This window comes from Marmota monax, unplaced genomic scaffold (assembly GCF_021218885.2).
Source record: "Marmota monax isolate L192 unplaced genomic scaffold, Marmota_monax_Labrador192_F-V1.1 WCK01_AAM20220418_F8-fsc00019, whole genome shotgun sequence".
In the NCBI taxonomy this organism is placed as follows: domain Eukaryota; kingdom Metazoa; phylum Chordata; class Mammalia; order Rodentia; family Sciuridae; genus Marmota; species Marmota monax.
In genome coordinates this window covers 5,396,072-5,412,666 of record NW_026695242.1, presented here as the reverse complement: position 1 = coordinate 5,412,666, position 16,595 = coordinate 5,396,072, and the positions used below count along the sequence as shown (strand labels likewise).

The following is a 16,595-nucleotide window of genomic DNA, read 5'->3' as shown; positions in this document are numbered from 1 at the left end:
CCTGGGGTTTCCCCAGTTAGACCCATACAAGTCTGGGGAATTGCAAGCTTCTGGACTACAATTCCCAGAAGCTGATGCGGCCCCAGGGCCTATCCCGAGTTAGGCCAATACCTCCGACCAATGGTTCCTGTGCCATCTCTTGACATCCTACGCTTCCCGACATGCACAGCGGCTGTTTATTCCTTCGGGACTTTATGGACACCAAGTTATTGCTAGAATCTGTAGTCGTTTAATATATCGTTGGGGACTGGTTTCCTCTTATGGTGTGTGACGGTAGGCTCGAGGAAAAAAAAGCAGGAAATGTAGCAGTTAAACAAACATGTCAGCCAGGCGTAGTGGCACATGCCTGTAATCCTAGCGACTCGGAAGGCTAAGGCAGGAGAATCTCAAGTTCGAAGCTAGCCTCCGCAATTTAGCGAGATCCTCAGCAACCTTATGATACCCTGCCTCAACAAAAGGGTGGGCTGGGGATGTAACTCAGTGGTAAGCGCCCCGGGTTCTATCTCAGGCACTAAATACAAACAAACATGTCTCCTACACCCGCCCGTATGGGGTCCAGTTCAAGAGCGCGAGGGCGGAAGTGGTGATGGCCGGCGCGGCCGGAAGTTCAGATCAGCTGATGGGGGAGGCGGCTCCGCAGCCGCCTAGAGGCCCCGGCCGCCCAGCGCTTCGTCCGGGCCCTGAGTCTCGGAGACTGGGCACAACCCCTGTTCGTACCTCGCTGTTGGGCGAGGCCTGGTCCCGTGTCTCTCTCAGGCTTGGGATCTTCGCCCGGCACGGCCGCCCTGAGCACCCCGGCCACCCCCAGCCCCGGCTCGCCCCTCAGGCCCCGGGCCTCCCCTCAGTCCCCGGCCGGCGGCCCAGGCCCCGGATCCGCGGGGGGAGACCCGGCCCCGGGGGGTGCGGGCCCCATGGAGCTGATGTTCGCGGAATGGGAGGATGGAGAGCGCTTCTCATTCGAGGATTCAGACCGCTTTGAGGAGGATTCGCTCTGTTCCTTCATCTCCGAGGCCGAAAGCCTTTGCCAGAACTGGCGGGGATGGCGCAAACAGTCGGCGGGGCCCAATTCCCCCACTGGCGGCGGTGGAGGAGGTGGTAGTGGCGGTACCAGAATGAGAGGTGAGGGTGCACGGGGTGGGGTGGGGGGAGGGGAGCGGACAGGCTCTGTTTGGGCCTTGCTTGGGAGCTGTCCGGGACCGGGAGCTGTCCCAACCTTAGGATTGCTTTCAGGAGTCGCTTTTCCGGCCCTCCGGAGGTGGGCTGACTTCTCCATGCAAGTGTGTGTGTGTGTGTGTGTGTGAGAGAGAGAGAGAGAGAGAGAGAGAGAGAGAGAGAGAGAGAGAGAGATGCGTTGTGGCAGGGAATCCTGGGTTGGACAGAAAGATCTTTTGTCGTTCCTTTGCCTTAAAGATGGAGTAAGGGGGAGGAATCCGATCTCTGATTTGGGAATACTCAACTGAGGTCAGCCTTTAGAAAACCAGAAGGTAGAAGGGAATGTGGTTAAGGGTTGGATTGTGAAGAAGTGACCACTTGAGGTGTGTCACTCCATTGCAAAGTGCTTTAGGAAGCTTCTTGCTTCAGGCTGTTGATCTCTCATCTCAACTGCTCCAAGAGGGGATCATCCCACCTAGAAGAAAGTGGAGGTGAACTGGCCTGTGAGAAGAGACTCCATAGTTCATGGGGTTATATCAGAGTTTTGCTGCTGGCCATATGGAACATCTGTCAGAAGCCAAGGCTGGGACCTGTGGAATGGGAGCCTTAGATTTCCATATCAGGGCCTAGTCAAGAATGTGGATAATTGTCTCTGAGCTCTCTTTATGAAACATTTTCTTGCTTTATTCTTTCATTCTTGGATCTTTCTGAGAAATAAGTGATTAGTGCTGTGAAGAATTTTGCTTTATTTAGAGGGGATGGAAAGGAAGAAAGTAAAGATAAGAAACTCCTCAGGCTCAGACTCATCACATCCTTTCCCTGCCTTACTCACAGCAGTTTTTGCCCTGGACCTCAGCAGTTGAGGGGTTTAATTTGTGTGAGCCTATGCAGGTCATTCCAAGAGTTCTGTTTTCCAAGCTGCCCTGTAGAGATTTTTGGTGCTCTTTTGGAATGGAGTGAAATGTACATGTGTCACTTTTTAGGAGTGGGCACAAGTGGTAGTATTCAACCTCAGTTTAAGAGAAAGCACATGCTTGTGTGTACACATGCGTGCGCGCGCACACAGACACAGATCCTAAGCAGTTTCACTGTGGGTCTTCTATGGTTTCCCTGATTCTTTCATATTTGCATGTGTGGGTGGCCTTGGGTCTTAAGAGCTCCCATTCTCTGGGGAAGTAACTAAAGTCATAGTATCGAACATTTTCAACATTGGTATCATCTTGAACAGGTTAAAATCTGGAAAAGTGTGTCATTCCCATCCACCCCCTCAACCCAATCCATGGCTACTTTCAGTGGCTTATTTTTGTAAAAGTGTTTATGTTTTTAAAAAAGGATTCTTTTCAGTTCTGAGATTTTCGGATCCATCTTCTAATCTGGCTAGTCATTTGATGAAGTGTGCAGCCTGTTTTAATATTACTTGTTTTGACTAAAGCAGTGTGGAGAACCTTCTTGAATGGTAACTCCATCCTGCTCCTGGTGATTCCAGGAGTAGCAGCTAAGTCCCCTTGAGATACCTGTCTTTCCACCAGGGCTTCCATTGTGGGAAGTCAGAGGTTAGGTCAGCTTCTTTGTTCTTGAGGTCCCTGCTTAACTTTTCTGGCTTATCTTCTCTTCTTAAATAGGTGGCTGTTTTAGAGAAAAAGGGATAGAGAACAGGCAATCAGAATTAAGAATGCCAAAGGAGAGAAATTCACAATGTAATATGAATCTGAACTGCTTTGGGTATGTAGGAAATATGATGCCAAGCCCAACGAACACATCTGTCTGGCCAGGAGTTTCCTGAATCTCCCTTGTATCTTCTTTTCTGAGCCTGAAATAGCAGGCTATAGACTGGGGACTGCCCAGCTCCCCTTTCCCAGAGGAAGTTTTTAGGGTTAATGTCCCCTTACAAGAGGGTTCATGGGATTTCCATCCAGGACTCCCTTTTCTTTCATATTGAAGATAGGGCCCAGGATGGTGCCAAGTGATTATGGCCCTTTTCATTTCCTCTTCATTTCCCCTACCCCAACTTTTGTTTCCAAAGATGGACTGGTAATCCCATTGGTGGAGCTATCAGCAAAGCAGGTGGCATTTCACATCCCGTTTGAAGTGGTGGAGAAAGTTTACCCTCCAGTGCCTGAGCAACTCCAGCTCCGAATTGCTTTTTGGAGCTTCCCTGAGAATGAAGAGGACATTCGGTAAGGACAGAGGACTGATGGTGGGGAGTGGGGTCCTGATATCCCACACTGTCTTCTGGGCTTTCTACAGAACAAAGGAGATATTGTATTTGGGGATGTAATGAGAAAAATCCAGTAGAGAAGGGAGTGCCTGGGATTTCCTCCAAAAAAGAGTGACAATGAGGAGAAAGTACTTAGGGCATTGTGGTCTCTGATAGGGTCTGTGAAAGGTTATTTGTTGTGTTGTGGCCTCTTCTCTTCCCTTCAGACTGTATTCGTGCTTGGCCAATGGCAGTGCAGATGAGTTCCAGCGAGGGGATCAGCTGTTCCGCATGAGGGCTGTAAAGGATCCACTGCAGATAGGTAAGGGTCCCATCACGCCTGTGGCAGCTTTGCTCCCCCATTCACCTGTTATGAATTAAAGACCCATTGCAGCCAGTTACGGTGATGCACACCAATAATCCAAGCAGCTTGGGAGGCTGAGGCAGGAGGATTGTGAGTTCAAAGCCAGTCTCAGCAACGGCGAGGCACTAATCAACTCAGTGAGACCCTGTCTCTAAATAAAATAGAAAGTAGGGTTGGGGATGTGGCTCAGTGGTTGAGTGCTCCTGAGTTCAATCCCCAGTACCTCCCACTACCCCCATCAAAAAAAAAAAAAAAAAAACAAAGACCCAGGGGCTGGGGTTGTGGCTCAGTGGTAGAGCACTCGCTTAGCATGTGAGAGGCCCTGGGTTCTATCCTCAGCACCTCATTAAAATAAATAAATAAATTAATTAAATAAAGGTATTATGTCTAACAACAAAAAAAAAATCTTTAAAAACAACAACAACAAAAAAAAACGAAGACCCATTGCAAAAACTCTGGAGCATGTTGTCTGAATAACTACGGGGCCAAGGTTCAGAGCAGAGATCCCTGATTGTGCCATTATTTTTCCTAGGATTCCACCTGAGTGCTACAGTGGTGCCACCTCAGATGGTTCCTCCAAAGGGGGCCTACAACGTGGCTGTGATGTTTGACCGCTGCCGGGTCACTTCCTGCAGCTGTACCTGTGGGGCTGGGGCCAAATGGTGTACTCACGTCGTGGCACTCTGTCTCTTCCGCATCCACAACGTGAGGCCCTCCCAATTTATCCTGGCCCTATCCTACGCTCCATTTCCCCCTTCTCTGCTGCATGCCTGGCCACAATGTGAGCCCCCTTGCCTCCCCTGTTCTGCCTGCCTGTCCCCTGTTCCCCTTCAGCAAAAGGCTTTTCTTAAATCGCTCTCTTTCTGGGTCCCCTTTAGGCTTCTGCAGTCTGCCTGCGTGCCCCAGTCTCAGAGTCCCTATCTAGACTGCAGAGGGACCAGCTGCAGAAGTTTGCTCAGTATCTCATCAGTGAGCTCCCTCAGCAGGTGAGTGAGATTGTCATGCCCTTCCACAATTAGCTGCATATCCTCATATCAGCCTTCCTGTTAGGCCCAGATGACTCCTTGGGTTCATCTACACTTTATTCTTTCTACCTTTGTGTCTTTCTCCTCAGATCCTCCCTACAGCTCAGCGTCTCCTGGATGAACTCCTCTCCTCCCAGTCAACAGCCATTAATACAGTGTGTGGAGCCCCAGGTAAGTGTAGTGAGAAAGAAGGGCAGTAGGAAGAAAGTAGGCTGATAATACAGAGTGCTGCTTGCTAAGGCTCACTATTGTCAGGAAAGTCCAGGCCCCTGTCAGTAGGTGACTGACTGCCTGTCATCCCAGATCCCACAGCAGGGCCCTCAGCTTCGGACCAGAGCACTTGGTATTTGGATGAGTCAACACTGACCGACAATATCAAGAAGACGTTGCACAAGTTCTGTGGTCCCTCTCCTGTGGTCTTCAGGTAAATTGGATCTCTGCGTATTGAGTCTGTGGTTGCTGGGGTACATCCTTTAGGCTGTTGGCAGATCCTTTTTTTTTTTAATGAGGATTGAACCCAGGGCCTTGCACATGCTAGGCGAATGCTCTACTACTGAGCCACAACCCCTGCTCCTTTGTTTTATTAATGTTTGTGTTCCCTACCTTCTCTTTGCATTGGTGTGGTGCCTGGCACACAAATGTCATTGACCAATCACTGGATGATGATGATCTTGTATAGTCACAGAGTGGTAGAATAAGGGTCATTTTTCTTCCTTTGACAGATGAGAAAGTTCTAGATTTTTTTTATGGTCATCCCATTCCCCATCTACTCTGTATTTGGGGTCAGAACCTCTTTTTTTTTTTTTTTGGTACTATGGATTGAACTGAGGGCTTAACCACTGACCCACATTCCCAGCCTTTTTTATATTTTATTTAGAGACAGATTCTCACTGAGTTGCTTAGTACTTCGCTAAGTTGTAAGGCTGGCTTTGAGTTTGCAATCCTCCTTCCTCAGCCTCTTGAACTGCTGGGATTTAGGTGTACGCCACCGTGCCTGTACAGAACCTCTTTTGGGTCAAAGCCCTATTGATTTTACTCACTTCATTCAGCCCCATCTTAGTTACCATTTTCTGTTCTACTGATTTTTTTTCTTGAGTACTGGGCATTGGATCCAGGGTGTTGTGCATGGTAGTTCTCTGCCACCATGTTAAATACCTGGCCCTCTGCTCCATTAATTTTACAGTGATGTGAACTCCATGTATCTGTCTTCCACGGAGCCTCCAGCTGCTGCTGAATGGGCATGTCTGCTGCGCCCTCTGAGAGGTCGTGAGCCAGAGGGCGTCTGGAACCTGCTTAGCATTGTGCGGGAGATGTTCAAGCGGAGGGATAGCAATGCTGCCCCCTTGCTGGAAATCCTTACTGACCAGTGCCTCACCTACGAACAGGTAATTCCCCAGAGTTGGAGAACTCCATGGTAGTTCTTTAGCTTCCCAGCTTCATTCTCCTTTTTCTGACAAGGACACCAGGGAGAGCTGCTCTGACTTTTTGAGCTATAGGTACATCTCACACCCCTCTTTGTCTCCAGATAACAGGTTGGTGGTACAGTGTGCGTACCTCAGCCTCACACAGCAGTGCCAGTGGACACACAGGCCGTAGCAATGGGCAGTCAGAAGTGGCAGCTCATGCATGTGCCAGCATGTGTGACGAGATGGTCACACTATGGAGACTGGCTGTGCTGGACCCTGCCCTCAGCCCCCAGCGGTGAGTCTCCCTATAAACTCCCCATAGCATTAACTAGGCCAATCCAAGATAAACTGAGCCCTCATTTTCTTGTACATGGGGATGTGCCATTATTCTCATCCTAGGGAAATGGGAGTGCACAGCCCAAGAATTACTAGGGATTTATGGTTCTATTTTCTGAAGGACTTTTCTCCTCCTCTCCCCAAAAACATCCCTTTTCCAAAATTTCTGTGTCCGAGGGCTGGCTCAAGAAGTGTTTCCCCCCTATCCTTTCCCTATGCCTTTTTGGGGCATATACCTACTTCATCCCTTTTTCCCTTCTTAGTGCAGACTGCTGGGTTGTTCCCCCAGCAGCCTCCTGCCCTTTGTTCCCACAGCCGCCGGGAACTGTGTGCACAGTTGCGCCAGTGGCAACTGAAGGTGATTGAGAATGTAAAGCGCGGACAGCACAAGAAGACCCTAGAGCGGCTTTTTCCTGGCTTCCGACCTGCAGTGGAAGCCTGCTACTTTAACTGGGAAGAGGCCTACCCACTTCCTGGTGTCACTTACAGCGGCACTGACCGGAAGCTAGCCCTGTGCTGGGCCCGAGCCTTGCCTCCACGTCCAGGAGTCTCCCGTTCTGGGGGCCTGGAAGAATCCCGGGACAGACCTCGACCTCTTCCTACTGAACTAGCTGTGCGGCCCAAGGAGCCTGGGCCCAAGCGCAAGGGATTGGGTGAGGGGGTTCCCTCCTCACAGCGGGGTCCCCGCCGCCTCTCAGCTGAAGGGGGAGATAAGTCTTTGCATAAGTTGGGTTCAGGCGGGGGCAAAGCCAAGGCACTGGGTGGGGCTGGCAGTGGGGGCAAGGGCTCAGCAGGCAGTGGGAGCAAGCGACGGCTGAGCAGTGAGGACAGCTCCCTGGAGCCAGATCTGGCAGAGATGAGCCTGGATGACAGCAGCCTGGCCCTGGGTGCAGAGGCCAGCACCTTTGGTGGATTCCTAGAAAGCCCTCCACCCTGTCCTACCCCTGGTGTCTCCCGAGGCCCATCCACCTTCCTTCCTGAGCCCCCAGATACTTATGAGGAAGATGGTGGCGTGTACTTCTCAGAAGGGCCTGAGCTTCCCACAGCCTCTGCTGGTCCCCCCAGCCTACTACCTGGGGAGGTCTGTACCCGGGATGACCTCCCTTCTACAGATGAGAGTGGCAATGGGCTTCCCAAAACCAAAGAGGCAGCCCCTGCCATTGGAGAGGAGGATGATGACTACCAGGCATATTACCTGAATGCCCAGGACGGGGCTGGGGGCGAGGAGGAGAAGGCCGAGGGCGGGGCTGGGGAGGAGCACGACCTGTTTGCTGGGCTGAAGCCACTGGAACAGGAGAGCCGCATGGAGGTGAGGGGACTGAGGGAGGGAGGAGTGGGTGCTTCTTAGTCACTGCTGGGAGGGGCTCCCTGACTCTATTTGGAAGTGTCAGGACTATTGGCATAACTTAGAATCCCAAAGCAGGCTCCTGACATCCCCATCTGCCATCTATTCTCTTCAGTGTTTCTGCATTGATTTTTTTTTTCCACTAAAATGTTTGATTGTGTCACTCTGCTACTTAAAATCCACTGCCCTTAAGGATAAAAATGAGGGTCCTTGGGCTGGGGTTGTGGCTTGCCTAGCACATGTGAGGGCCTGGGTTTGATTCTCAGCACTGCATATAAATAAATAAAGTAAAGATCTATTGACAACTTACAAAAAAAAATGAGGGTCCTTGGCATGACCTGTGAGGTTCCACTTGGTCTGATCTTTTCCAACTTCTCTGGCTTTGCCTGGCTATTCTGTCCCTTATCTTCCATGCAGCCAACCCATTCCTAAGCCTGCTGTGCCCCTTCTTGCCTCCATACTTTTGTACAGATTATCATTTCTGCCTGGAATGCTCTCTCCTCACCTGTCTGATCAGCTCCTGTTCTTTCTTCAGGTCTCAGAGACCTTAAAGACCATCACCTCTGGATAGTCCTTCCTTCTACTACCCCTCTGCCCCAGTCCCAGTGAGCATACTACTCAGTTGTCCCCCTCTTGACCTTTGCCAGTAGTACTGCTGGCACCACACTAGTTGTATGCTCATGTCTGTCTCTCTAACCAAACTGAGCTCATAGTATACCTGAGACCAGCATAGGGCCTAGCATATAGCAAGTGCTCAAGAAATGTATGCTTCATGAGTGAGCATGATGTCATGCCTATGCAAGTTGACACTTCAACCCATCTGGTCCCATGTCCTCTCTCTAGGTGTTATTTGCCTGTGCTGAGGCCCTGCACGCTCATGGTTATAGCAGTGAGGCCTCCCGTCTCACTGTGGAGCTTGCCCAAGACCTGTTAGCTAACCCACCTGACCTCAAGGTAGAGCCGCCCCCTGCCAAGGTGAGAGAGACCCCTCTCCTTTACCTGTCTGGCCCCCACTTTCTCCTAACCTCCCATGCCCCACCCCAAGTGAGATCCCGTTCCTACCTTCATGGGGTGAGTCAGATTCATCTGCCTGCTTCCTTATGCTTCTCTATGTAGGGCAAGAAGAATAAAGTATCCACAAGCCGTCAGACCTGGGTGGCTACCAACACCCTGACCAAGGCAGCCTTCCTGTTGACAGTGCTAAGTGAGCGTCCAGAACACCACAATCTGGCCTTCCGAGTTGGCATGTTTGCCTTGGAGCTACAGCGGCCCCCAGCTTCTACCAAGGCCTTGGAGGTCAGAGTTTCTATCTGAGCCTTGTACCTTGTTCTCCTCAGATCCTTGCATCTCGCTTTCCATTGAGGCATAGGAGGTATGAGCCCCTTATGTGTGCCCTCAGGTGAAGCTGGCATACCAGGAGTCAGAGGTGGCTGCCTTGCTCAAGAAAATTCCTTTGGGTCCCAGTGAGATGAGTACCATGCGCTGCCGGGCAGAGGAGCTTCGGGAGGGGACACTCTGTGACTATCGGCCTGTGTTGCCTCTCATGTTGGCCAGTTTCATCTTTGATGTGCTCTGTGCTCCAGGTACAGTGCCTGCTCCTACAGTAAGTGGGAAAATGGGGGAGGGGACGCCTTCTGTATAAAGCCAAGAACCCCAAGGCTCTGACTGAATTACATTTAGGACCCATTAGGCAGGTTTGTGGGTAGGTCTGGGATGATGAGCATCTCGGGTTCCCTTGCATTCTTGGTACTTCTGTCTGCCTGACTTACCCCAACTTTTATCCAGTGGTTTCTCCCACGGGTTCCCGGCCCCCAAGTCGCAACTGGAGCAATGAGCTGCCTGGAGATGAGGAGCTAGGATTTGAAGCAGCAGTTGCTGCCTTGGGTGAGTCTGTCAGTGTTTTGAGTATATCCATGAGCTAAGCCTTGCCCAGGCCTTAAATGTTATGAAATCGCATCCTCTTCCTGAGGGGTGTCTGATAATGGGAAAGTCAGGATAATTTGTGTGAACCAACTAATGCCTATGAGACAATCAGGAATATAGGGCAAAAATGTGTGTGTAGATTATGGGTGTTCTAAGGGCAACAAAACAAAAATCTAGGGAAAAGACCTTAGAGAAGTGACAGAACATGGAATGTAAGTTAAAAGATCAGTAACTTCTAGATAGGGGAACACCACAAATAAAGATTCAGTTATAGCCAGGTGCCATGGTGGCACCCTATATTCTAGCTGCTCAGGAGATTGAGGCAGGAAGATCACTTGAGCTCAGAAGTTTGAGGCAACATAACAAGACCCCATATCAAAAAACGAATATATACAGAGGTGCAGTCAAATCTTTGTGCAAGTGAGGAGCCCACTTCCCTAAAGTGATAGGTACGGGGCTGGGGATGTGGCTCAAGTGGTAGCGCGCTTGCCTGGCATGCGCGCGGCGCTGGGTTCGATCCTCAGCACCACATACAAATGAGGATGTTGTGTCTGCCGAAAACTAAAAAATAAATATTAAAAATTTCTTCTCTCTCTCTCTCTAAAATAAATAAATAAATAAATAAATAAATAAATAAATAAAGTGATAGGTACATGCTAGGTGGATAGGGTGGGCTAGGTTAAAGGTCTTAAAAAAGCAAACAGAGCTTCAATTGAATATGATATACAGCAGGGACCTTTTACCATGTGATTTGGTTGGGCCAAAAAGAACCCCTTATTTCACATGTTGGTGGTTGGGGAATCCTGGCCTATTTGCCTTTGCTGTCTTGGGAGTTATGACTACTCTTAATTTCCATGAGGCTCTCCTCACAGGGATGAAGACAACAGTGAGCGAGGCAGAACATCCCCTCCTATGTGAAGGCACACGTCGGGAGAAGGGTGACCTGGCATTAGCACTCATGATCACTTACAAGGACGACCAGGCCAAGCTCAAGAAGGTAAGGGACTGAGGTACTGGGCTTTTGACAGACAGGGAGTGAGCAAATATCACCACCTTTCTCAGGAGTTTCCAGTACTATTCTGGAAAGTACTATTCGGCCCATAGGAGGTAAGTAGGGAATCTTGGGAACTTCTCATAGAGAACAAGAGACCAATGGTTCTTATAGGTGTGCTTGGGCATGAGGTGGAAGAAGAGAAGCAGAGAGCATAAAGTCATTCATTCATTTATTTCAATATTTATTGAATATCAGTATATTCAGTTCTGAGGTAAGTGTTACAGAAGATACCAAGACATGTAAGCTGGGAGGTTATCCTGTAGCTATAACTTGGGGAAGTCTTCCTGAGGAGGTAGCATTAGGCTGCTTCAAGGAGAAAGGAAGGTAATAGAAGTCAGGAGATAAAGGGCATCCTGTCACTGCTTCTTTGTCCTCTAGATCTTAGATAAACTCTTGGATCGAGAGAGCCAGACGCATAAGCCACAGACTCTGAGCTCATTCTACTCATCTAGCCGCCCAGCTACAGCCAACCAGAGGTCTCCTTCAAAGCACGGGGGCCCATCTGCCCCAGGGGCCCTGCAGCCACTGACCTCAGGCTCTGCAGGGCCTGCTCAGCCAGGGAATGTGGCAGGGGCTGGGCCAGGCCCTGCTGAGGGATTCACAGAGAAGAATGTGCCTGGTGAGGTGGGGGCACTGGGCAGGGGAATGAATGGTATATAGCCATATTTGGGTACCCTTTCCTGGACTCATCCCAACTTCCTGTTTTCCCCACCTAGAAAGTTCCCCTCATTCCCCATGTGAGGGTCTCCCATCTGAGGCAGCTTTGACCCCAAGGCCAGAGGGAAAGGTTCCAAGCCGCCTGGCACTTGGCAGTCGTGGAGGCTACAATGGACGGGGCTGGGGCTCCCCAGGGCGGCCCAAGAAGAAGCATACAGGTAGGACAGCCCATAGAATGACATGGAGAGGAGGATATACCTGAAGTTGGAGTTTGACTTCAGGGACTCCTATTTCTGAGACTGACTTGTCTTGGGGGATGTTAGGCATGGCTAGCATCGACAGCAGTGCCCCTGAAACAACATCGGATAGTTCCCCCACCTTAAGCCGGAGGCCACTTCGAGGGGGCTGGGCCCCCACCTCCTGGGGTCGAGGACAAGACAGTGACAGCATTAGCAGCTCTTCCTCGGATTCCCTGGGCTCCTCATCCTCCAGTGGAAGTCGCCGGGCCAGTGCCAGTGGAGGGGCCCGCACAAAGACAGTTGAAGTTGGCAGGTCAGTTGGAAGAAATACCTATCTCCCCTAACCTGGACTACCCTCAGAGCTACATCCCTAGTGTAATCCAACCACTGTCCCTAACCTCCTCCCTTGCCCTGGTCCTTCTCAACCTACCTGGACACTCATTTCAAAGAAACCCCATCCCCGTCCCTACCCCATTGCCCCCTTTAGGTACAAGGGCCGCCGCCCAGAGAGTCATGCCCCCCATGTACCCAATCAGCCGTCAGAGGCAGCTGCACACTTCTACTTCGAGCTGGCGAAGACAGTGCTGATCAAGGCAGGGGGCAACAGCAGCACTTCCATTTTCACACATCCATCTTCCTCAGGGGGCCACCAGGGTCCTCACCGCAACCTGCACCTTTGCGCCTTCGAGATTGGGCTTTATGCCCTTGGCCTGCACAACTTTGTTTCTCCCAACTGGCTGTCACGTACCTATTCTTCTCACGTCTCCTGGATTACAGGTAAATCTAATGTCCTGATTTGGGTATAGGAGTGGGGTTAACTGGTGGAGACAAGAGCCTTAACTTTGGGGTAATACTGATTTAATGAGAGACATCATCCCTACACTCCAGTGGTGCCCACACTAACCCCACTGTGCTCTTTCCCTGAAGGGCAGGCAATGGAGATTGGCAGTGCAGCCCTGACTATACTGGTAGAATGCTGGGATGGGCATCTGACACCCCCTGAGGTTGCATCCCTGGCTGACAGAGCATCACGGGCACGAGACTCCAATATGGTGCGGGCAGCGGCAGAGCTGGCCTTAAGCTGTCTGCCTCATGCCCATGCATTGAACCCCAATGAAATCCAGCGGGCTCTGGTGCAGTGCAAGGAGCAGGTATTTCTAAAGGCAATCTGGGGACCTGGGCAGGAATGCTGGGCATGGGGAAATGTGAAGGACCCTTTTTTTTTTTTTTGAAAAGGGGTCTTGAGGCTGGGGCTGGGGCTGAGCATTAGTACACTTGCCTGGCATGTGTGAGGCACTGGGTTCGATTCTCAGCACTGTCTATCAATAACTAAAAAAAAATTTAAAAAAGAGTTATGACTACTGTTATGACTACTCTTTTAGAAGAGTAGTCATAAGGAAAGGGGTCTTGAAGTTGTGCAGGCTGGCTCACAACTTGTGATCCTTTTATCTTAGCCTCCCTTGTGTCTGGGACTATAGGTGTGTTGCCAAGCCTAAATGGAGGAACCAGTTCTTGATTCCTATCTTCAAGAGTTAACAGAGTAGGGCTGGAGATATAGCTCAGTTGGTAGAGTACTTGCCTCACATGCACAGGTCCCTGGGTTCAATCCCCAGCACCACAAAGAAAAAAAAAAGAGGGTTCACAGAGTATCCAGTTTGTCCTTTTATATTGACATTTTAACATTTCAGGTTGAATATTCTTTATCTGAAATGCCTGGAACCACAAGTGTTTCAGATTTTAGATTTTGGAATATTTGCCTATACATAATGAGATATCTTGAGGATGAGAGCCAAGTCTAAACATGAAATTTGTTTCATACACCTTATACACATAGCCAGAAGGTAATCTCACAATATTTTAAACAATTTTGTGCATGAAACCAAATTTCACGGTGAGAAATTTTCCATGTTTGGCATCAGGTTGGTGCTCAGAAAGTCTTAGATTTGGGAATTTAGGAATGCTTAATCTGTAATATACTTTCATACCTATCATATCCTAAGGTTAGGATTATTCCTATTTTACTGTTAAGGAAATAGAGGCTTGTAGTTTAGAGACCAAGATGGTTACTCAGAATGGAAAACTTGGGGAAGACCTCAGAGAGAGAATGAGATATGGATGGGGAGGGGTGATTACATTAGTTTGGAACTGGGACTATTATCTGGGTCTTGACTTCTATTGGTCAGCAAGTATTTGTTCAGCATCTGAAGCAGTAACTGAGCATTGACCCTGACCTCTGATGCCTACCCACAACCAGCTAACTCAGAGGGAGCCATTGGAATGTCATCTGACAACATTCCTGGGATAAAGTCTTTCCCACTTAACACTCTGTGCCCCTCCCTTCCAGGATAACCTGATGTTGGAGAAGGCCTGCATGGCAGTGGAAGAGGCGGCTAAGGGTGGGGGCGTGTACCCCGAAGTATTGTTTGAGGTTGCTCACCAGTGGTTCTGGCTATATGAGCAAACAGCAGGTGGCTCATCCACAGCCCGTGAGGGGGCTACAAGCTGTAGTGCCACTGGGATCAGGGCAGCTGGGGAGGCTGGGCGGGGGCTGCCTGAGGGCAGGGGGGGCCCAGGGACTGAACCTGTTACAGTGGCGGCAGCAGCAGTGACAGCAGCAGCCACAGTGGTTCCAGTCATTTCAGTGGGGTCCAGTTTATATCCAGGTCCAGGACTGGGGCATGGTCACTCTCCTGGCCTGCACCCCTATACTGCTTTACAGCCCCACCTGCCCTGTAGCCCTCAGTACCTCACCCACCCAGCTCACCCTGCCCATCCCATGCCTCATATGCCCCGGCCTGCCGTCTTCCCTGTGCCCAGCTCTGCATACCCACAGGTGAGACCAGTATCCTGCTGTGTTCAGGGTGGGACATGTGGAAACACACTGGGAGTTCATGGAGGGTTGGGTGGAGTGGGGTAGTACTCTGGGAATATAATAATACTTCCAAAAGTCCTGACGAGGTGGTGGGAATCTGGGGGACCCAGCCTAAGATAAGTGTAGGGATACCCATTTGTAGGGTGAAGGGGCAGAGCTATATCCTACTATATAACTTGATATCTTCCTTCTCTTTCTCCCCCTGCCTCTAGGGTGTGCATCCTGCATTCCTGGGGGCTCAGTACCCTTACTCAGTGACACCTCCCTCACTTGCTGCCACTGCTGTGTCTTTCCCTGTCCCTTCCATGGCACCCATCACAGTCCATCCCTACCACACAGAGCCAGGGCTCCCACTGCCCACCAGTGTGGCCTGTGAGTTGTGGGGACAGGGAACAGGTGAATGGAGGGGAGGCACAGTGGACAGGGGAGGTAGGGTGGGAGTCTTCTCTGTCCCTCTTTGTGCTAGGTCTCACATGGTTTTCATTCTACCCTTAGTGAGCAGTGTCCATCCAGCATCCACATTTCCAGCCATCCAGGGTGCCTCACTGCCTGCCCTGACCACACAGCCCAGCCCTTTGGTTAGTGGGGGCTTTCCACCACCTGAGGAGGAGACGCATAGTCAACCTGTCAATCCACACAGCCTGCACCACCTGCATGCTGCCTACCGTGTTGGTGAGAGGAGGTTCCTTTCTGTACTCCTTCAGTGGACCCCTTCTACTAGCTCTTAATTTGCTTATTATGAGGTCAAATATGGGATCAGATATTGGGGTAGAGGGTAATAATAGGATGCACCCTACTATGTGCTCACCCTTATCTCTCAGGAATGCTGGCACTAGAGATGCTGGGTCGCCGGGCACACAACGATCACCCCAACAACTTCTCCCGCTCCCCCCCTTACACTGATGATGTCAAATGGTTGCTGGGGCTGGCAGCAAAGCTGGGTAACACCTCCCCTCCCCAGGACCATTGTCCCCCCGACCTGCTCCCTCCACCTTCCTATCCCAGACCTCCTTCCTAGCTCTTGCTCAGAGTTGAGGCCTTGGTCGGGTATGTGTGCGTGCGCGGGGGGTGGAGGGTTACCTCAGCTCCTAGGGTGGAGGGAGGCTTTCTGCCAGGCCAGAGCTGAGATATGTAAGTTGGGTCCCTAGGGCAGAGGTGGCCACCCCCGTCTCATGCCCCTCCCCCCTGCCCCCCAGGAGTGAACTACGTGCACCAGTTCTGTGTGGGGGCAGCCAAGGGGGTGCTGAGCCCGTTTGTGCTGCAGGAGATCGTCATGGAGACGCTGCAGCGGCTGAGCCCCGCTCATGCCCACAACCATCTGCGTGCCCCGGCCTTCCACCAACTGGTGCAGCGCTGCCAGCAGGCATACATGCAGGTGACAATCCAGGAAGTACAGGGCAGGGTGGAGTACCTCCTGGGTAGTTATGGACCAGAGTGCTTAGTGTATAAGGGAGGAGGGGTGTGGTTCTGTGCTTTGTACCAAGGCTCACCCTACACACGTCCTTCAGTACATCCACCACCGCTTGATTCACCTGACCCCTGCCGACTACGACGACTTTGTGAATGCGATCCGCAGTGCCCGCAGCGCCTTCTGCCTGACACCCATGGGCATGATGCAGTTCAACGACATCCTACAGAACCTCAAGCGCAGCAAACAGACCAAGGAGCTGTGGCAGCGGGTCTCACTCGAGATGACCACCTTCTCTCCCTGAGTCTGGCACCCTTAGGGCCCTATACGGGGACACAGGCCCATGGCTATGGGGGTCCCTCACATAGAGGGAGTGAATCTTGGTTGGACAGATCATCTCCACTCAGTTCCCTGGTAGCCCAGACTGGCAGCTGCTCTTGGGCTGTAGCTTGGGGCCAAGATGTCTCAGACCCTAGAAACTTAGGGCTTGGGGAGACGGTCCTGTCTGGGAGGGGGCGTTGGGTGGCCTATGGTATTTATTTGGCATTTATAAATATATAAGCTCCTTTTTTACTCTAGTGTGCCTGGGCCTTTCCCTTCTTTTCCTCTATGTGCTG

General features: G+C 50.9%; 1 protein-coding gene across 3 annotated transcripts; it reads left to right on the top strand.

Moving 5' to 3' along the window:
- The first annotated feature begins 269 nt into the window (after positions 1–269).
- On the top strand, positions 270–16,556 carry Zswim8 (zinc finger SWIM-type containing 8). 3 transcript variants are annotated; one of them, XM_046419745.2, is made up of 26 exons: positions 270–1,119; positions 3,176–3,329; positions 3,577–3,671; positions 4,246–4,418; positions 4,592–4,699; positions 4,828–4,909; positions 5,042–5,162; positions 5,922–6,123; positions 6,264–6,439; positions 6,796–7,789; positions 8,669–8,800; positions 8,942–9,121; positions 9,225–9,408; positions 9,611–9,709; positions 10,621–10,745; positions 11,181–11,421; positions 11,519–11,677; positions 11,783–12,011; positions 12,186–12,475; positions 12,626–12,849; positions 14,043–14,531; positions 14,783–14,942; positions 15,066–15,242; positions 15,392–15,511; positions 15,835–15,945; positions 16,079–16,556. In XM_046419745.2, the coding sequence occupies exons 1-26, from the start codon at positions 912–914 to the stop codon at positions 16,537–16,539; spliced, it is 5,694 nt and encodes a 1,897-aa protein (XP_046275701.1). In that variant the 5' UTR covers positions 270–911; the 3' UTR covers positions 16,540–16,556. The 3 variants fall into 3 exon arrangements, with proteins under 3 accessions (XP_046275701.1, XP_046275699.1, XP_046275700.1); XM_046419743.2 differs by having other exon boundaries at positions 277–1,119; positions 14,783–14,966; positions 15,767–15,945; positions 16,079–16,416; XM_046419744.2 differs by having other exon boundaries at positions 281–1,119; positions 15,767–15,945; positions 16,079–16,416.
- Positions 16,557–16,595: the final 39 nt, after the last annotated feature.

What these genes read in the sequence shown, in the direction of transcription:
- Zswim8 (XM_046419745.2), top strand. Translation starts at nt 912, where the DNA reads ATGGAGCTGATGTTCGCGGAATGGGAGGATGGAGAGCGCTTCTCATTC. An exon ending in ACCAGGCCAAGCTCAAGAAG is followed by an intron (nt 10,746 to 11,180) that starts GTAAGGGACTGA and finishes TTTGTCCTCTAG; the next exon opens with ATCTTAGATAAACTCTTGGA. An exon ending in AAGACAGTTGAAGTTGGCAG is followed by an intron (nt 12,012 to 12,185) that starts GTCAGTTGGAAG and finishes TGCCCCCTTTAG; the next exon opens with GTACAAGGGCCGCCGCCCAG.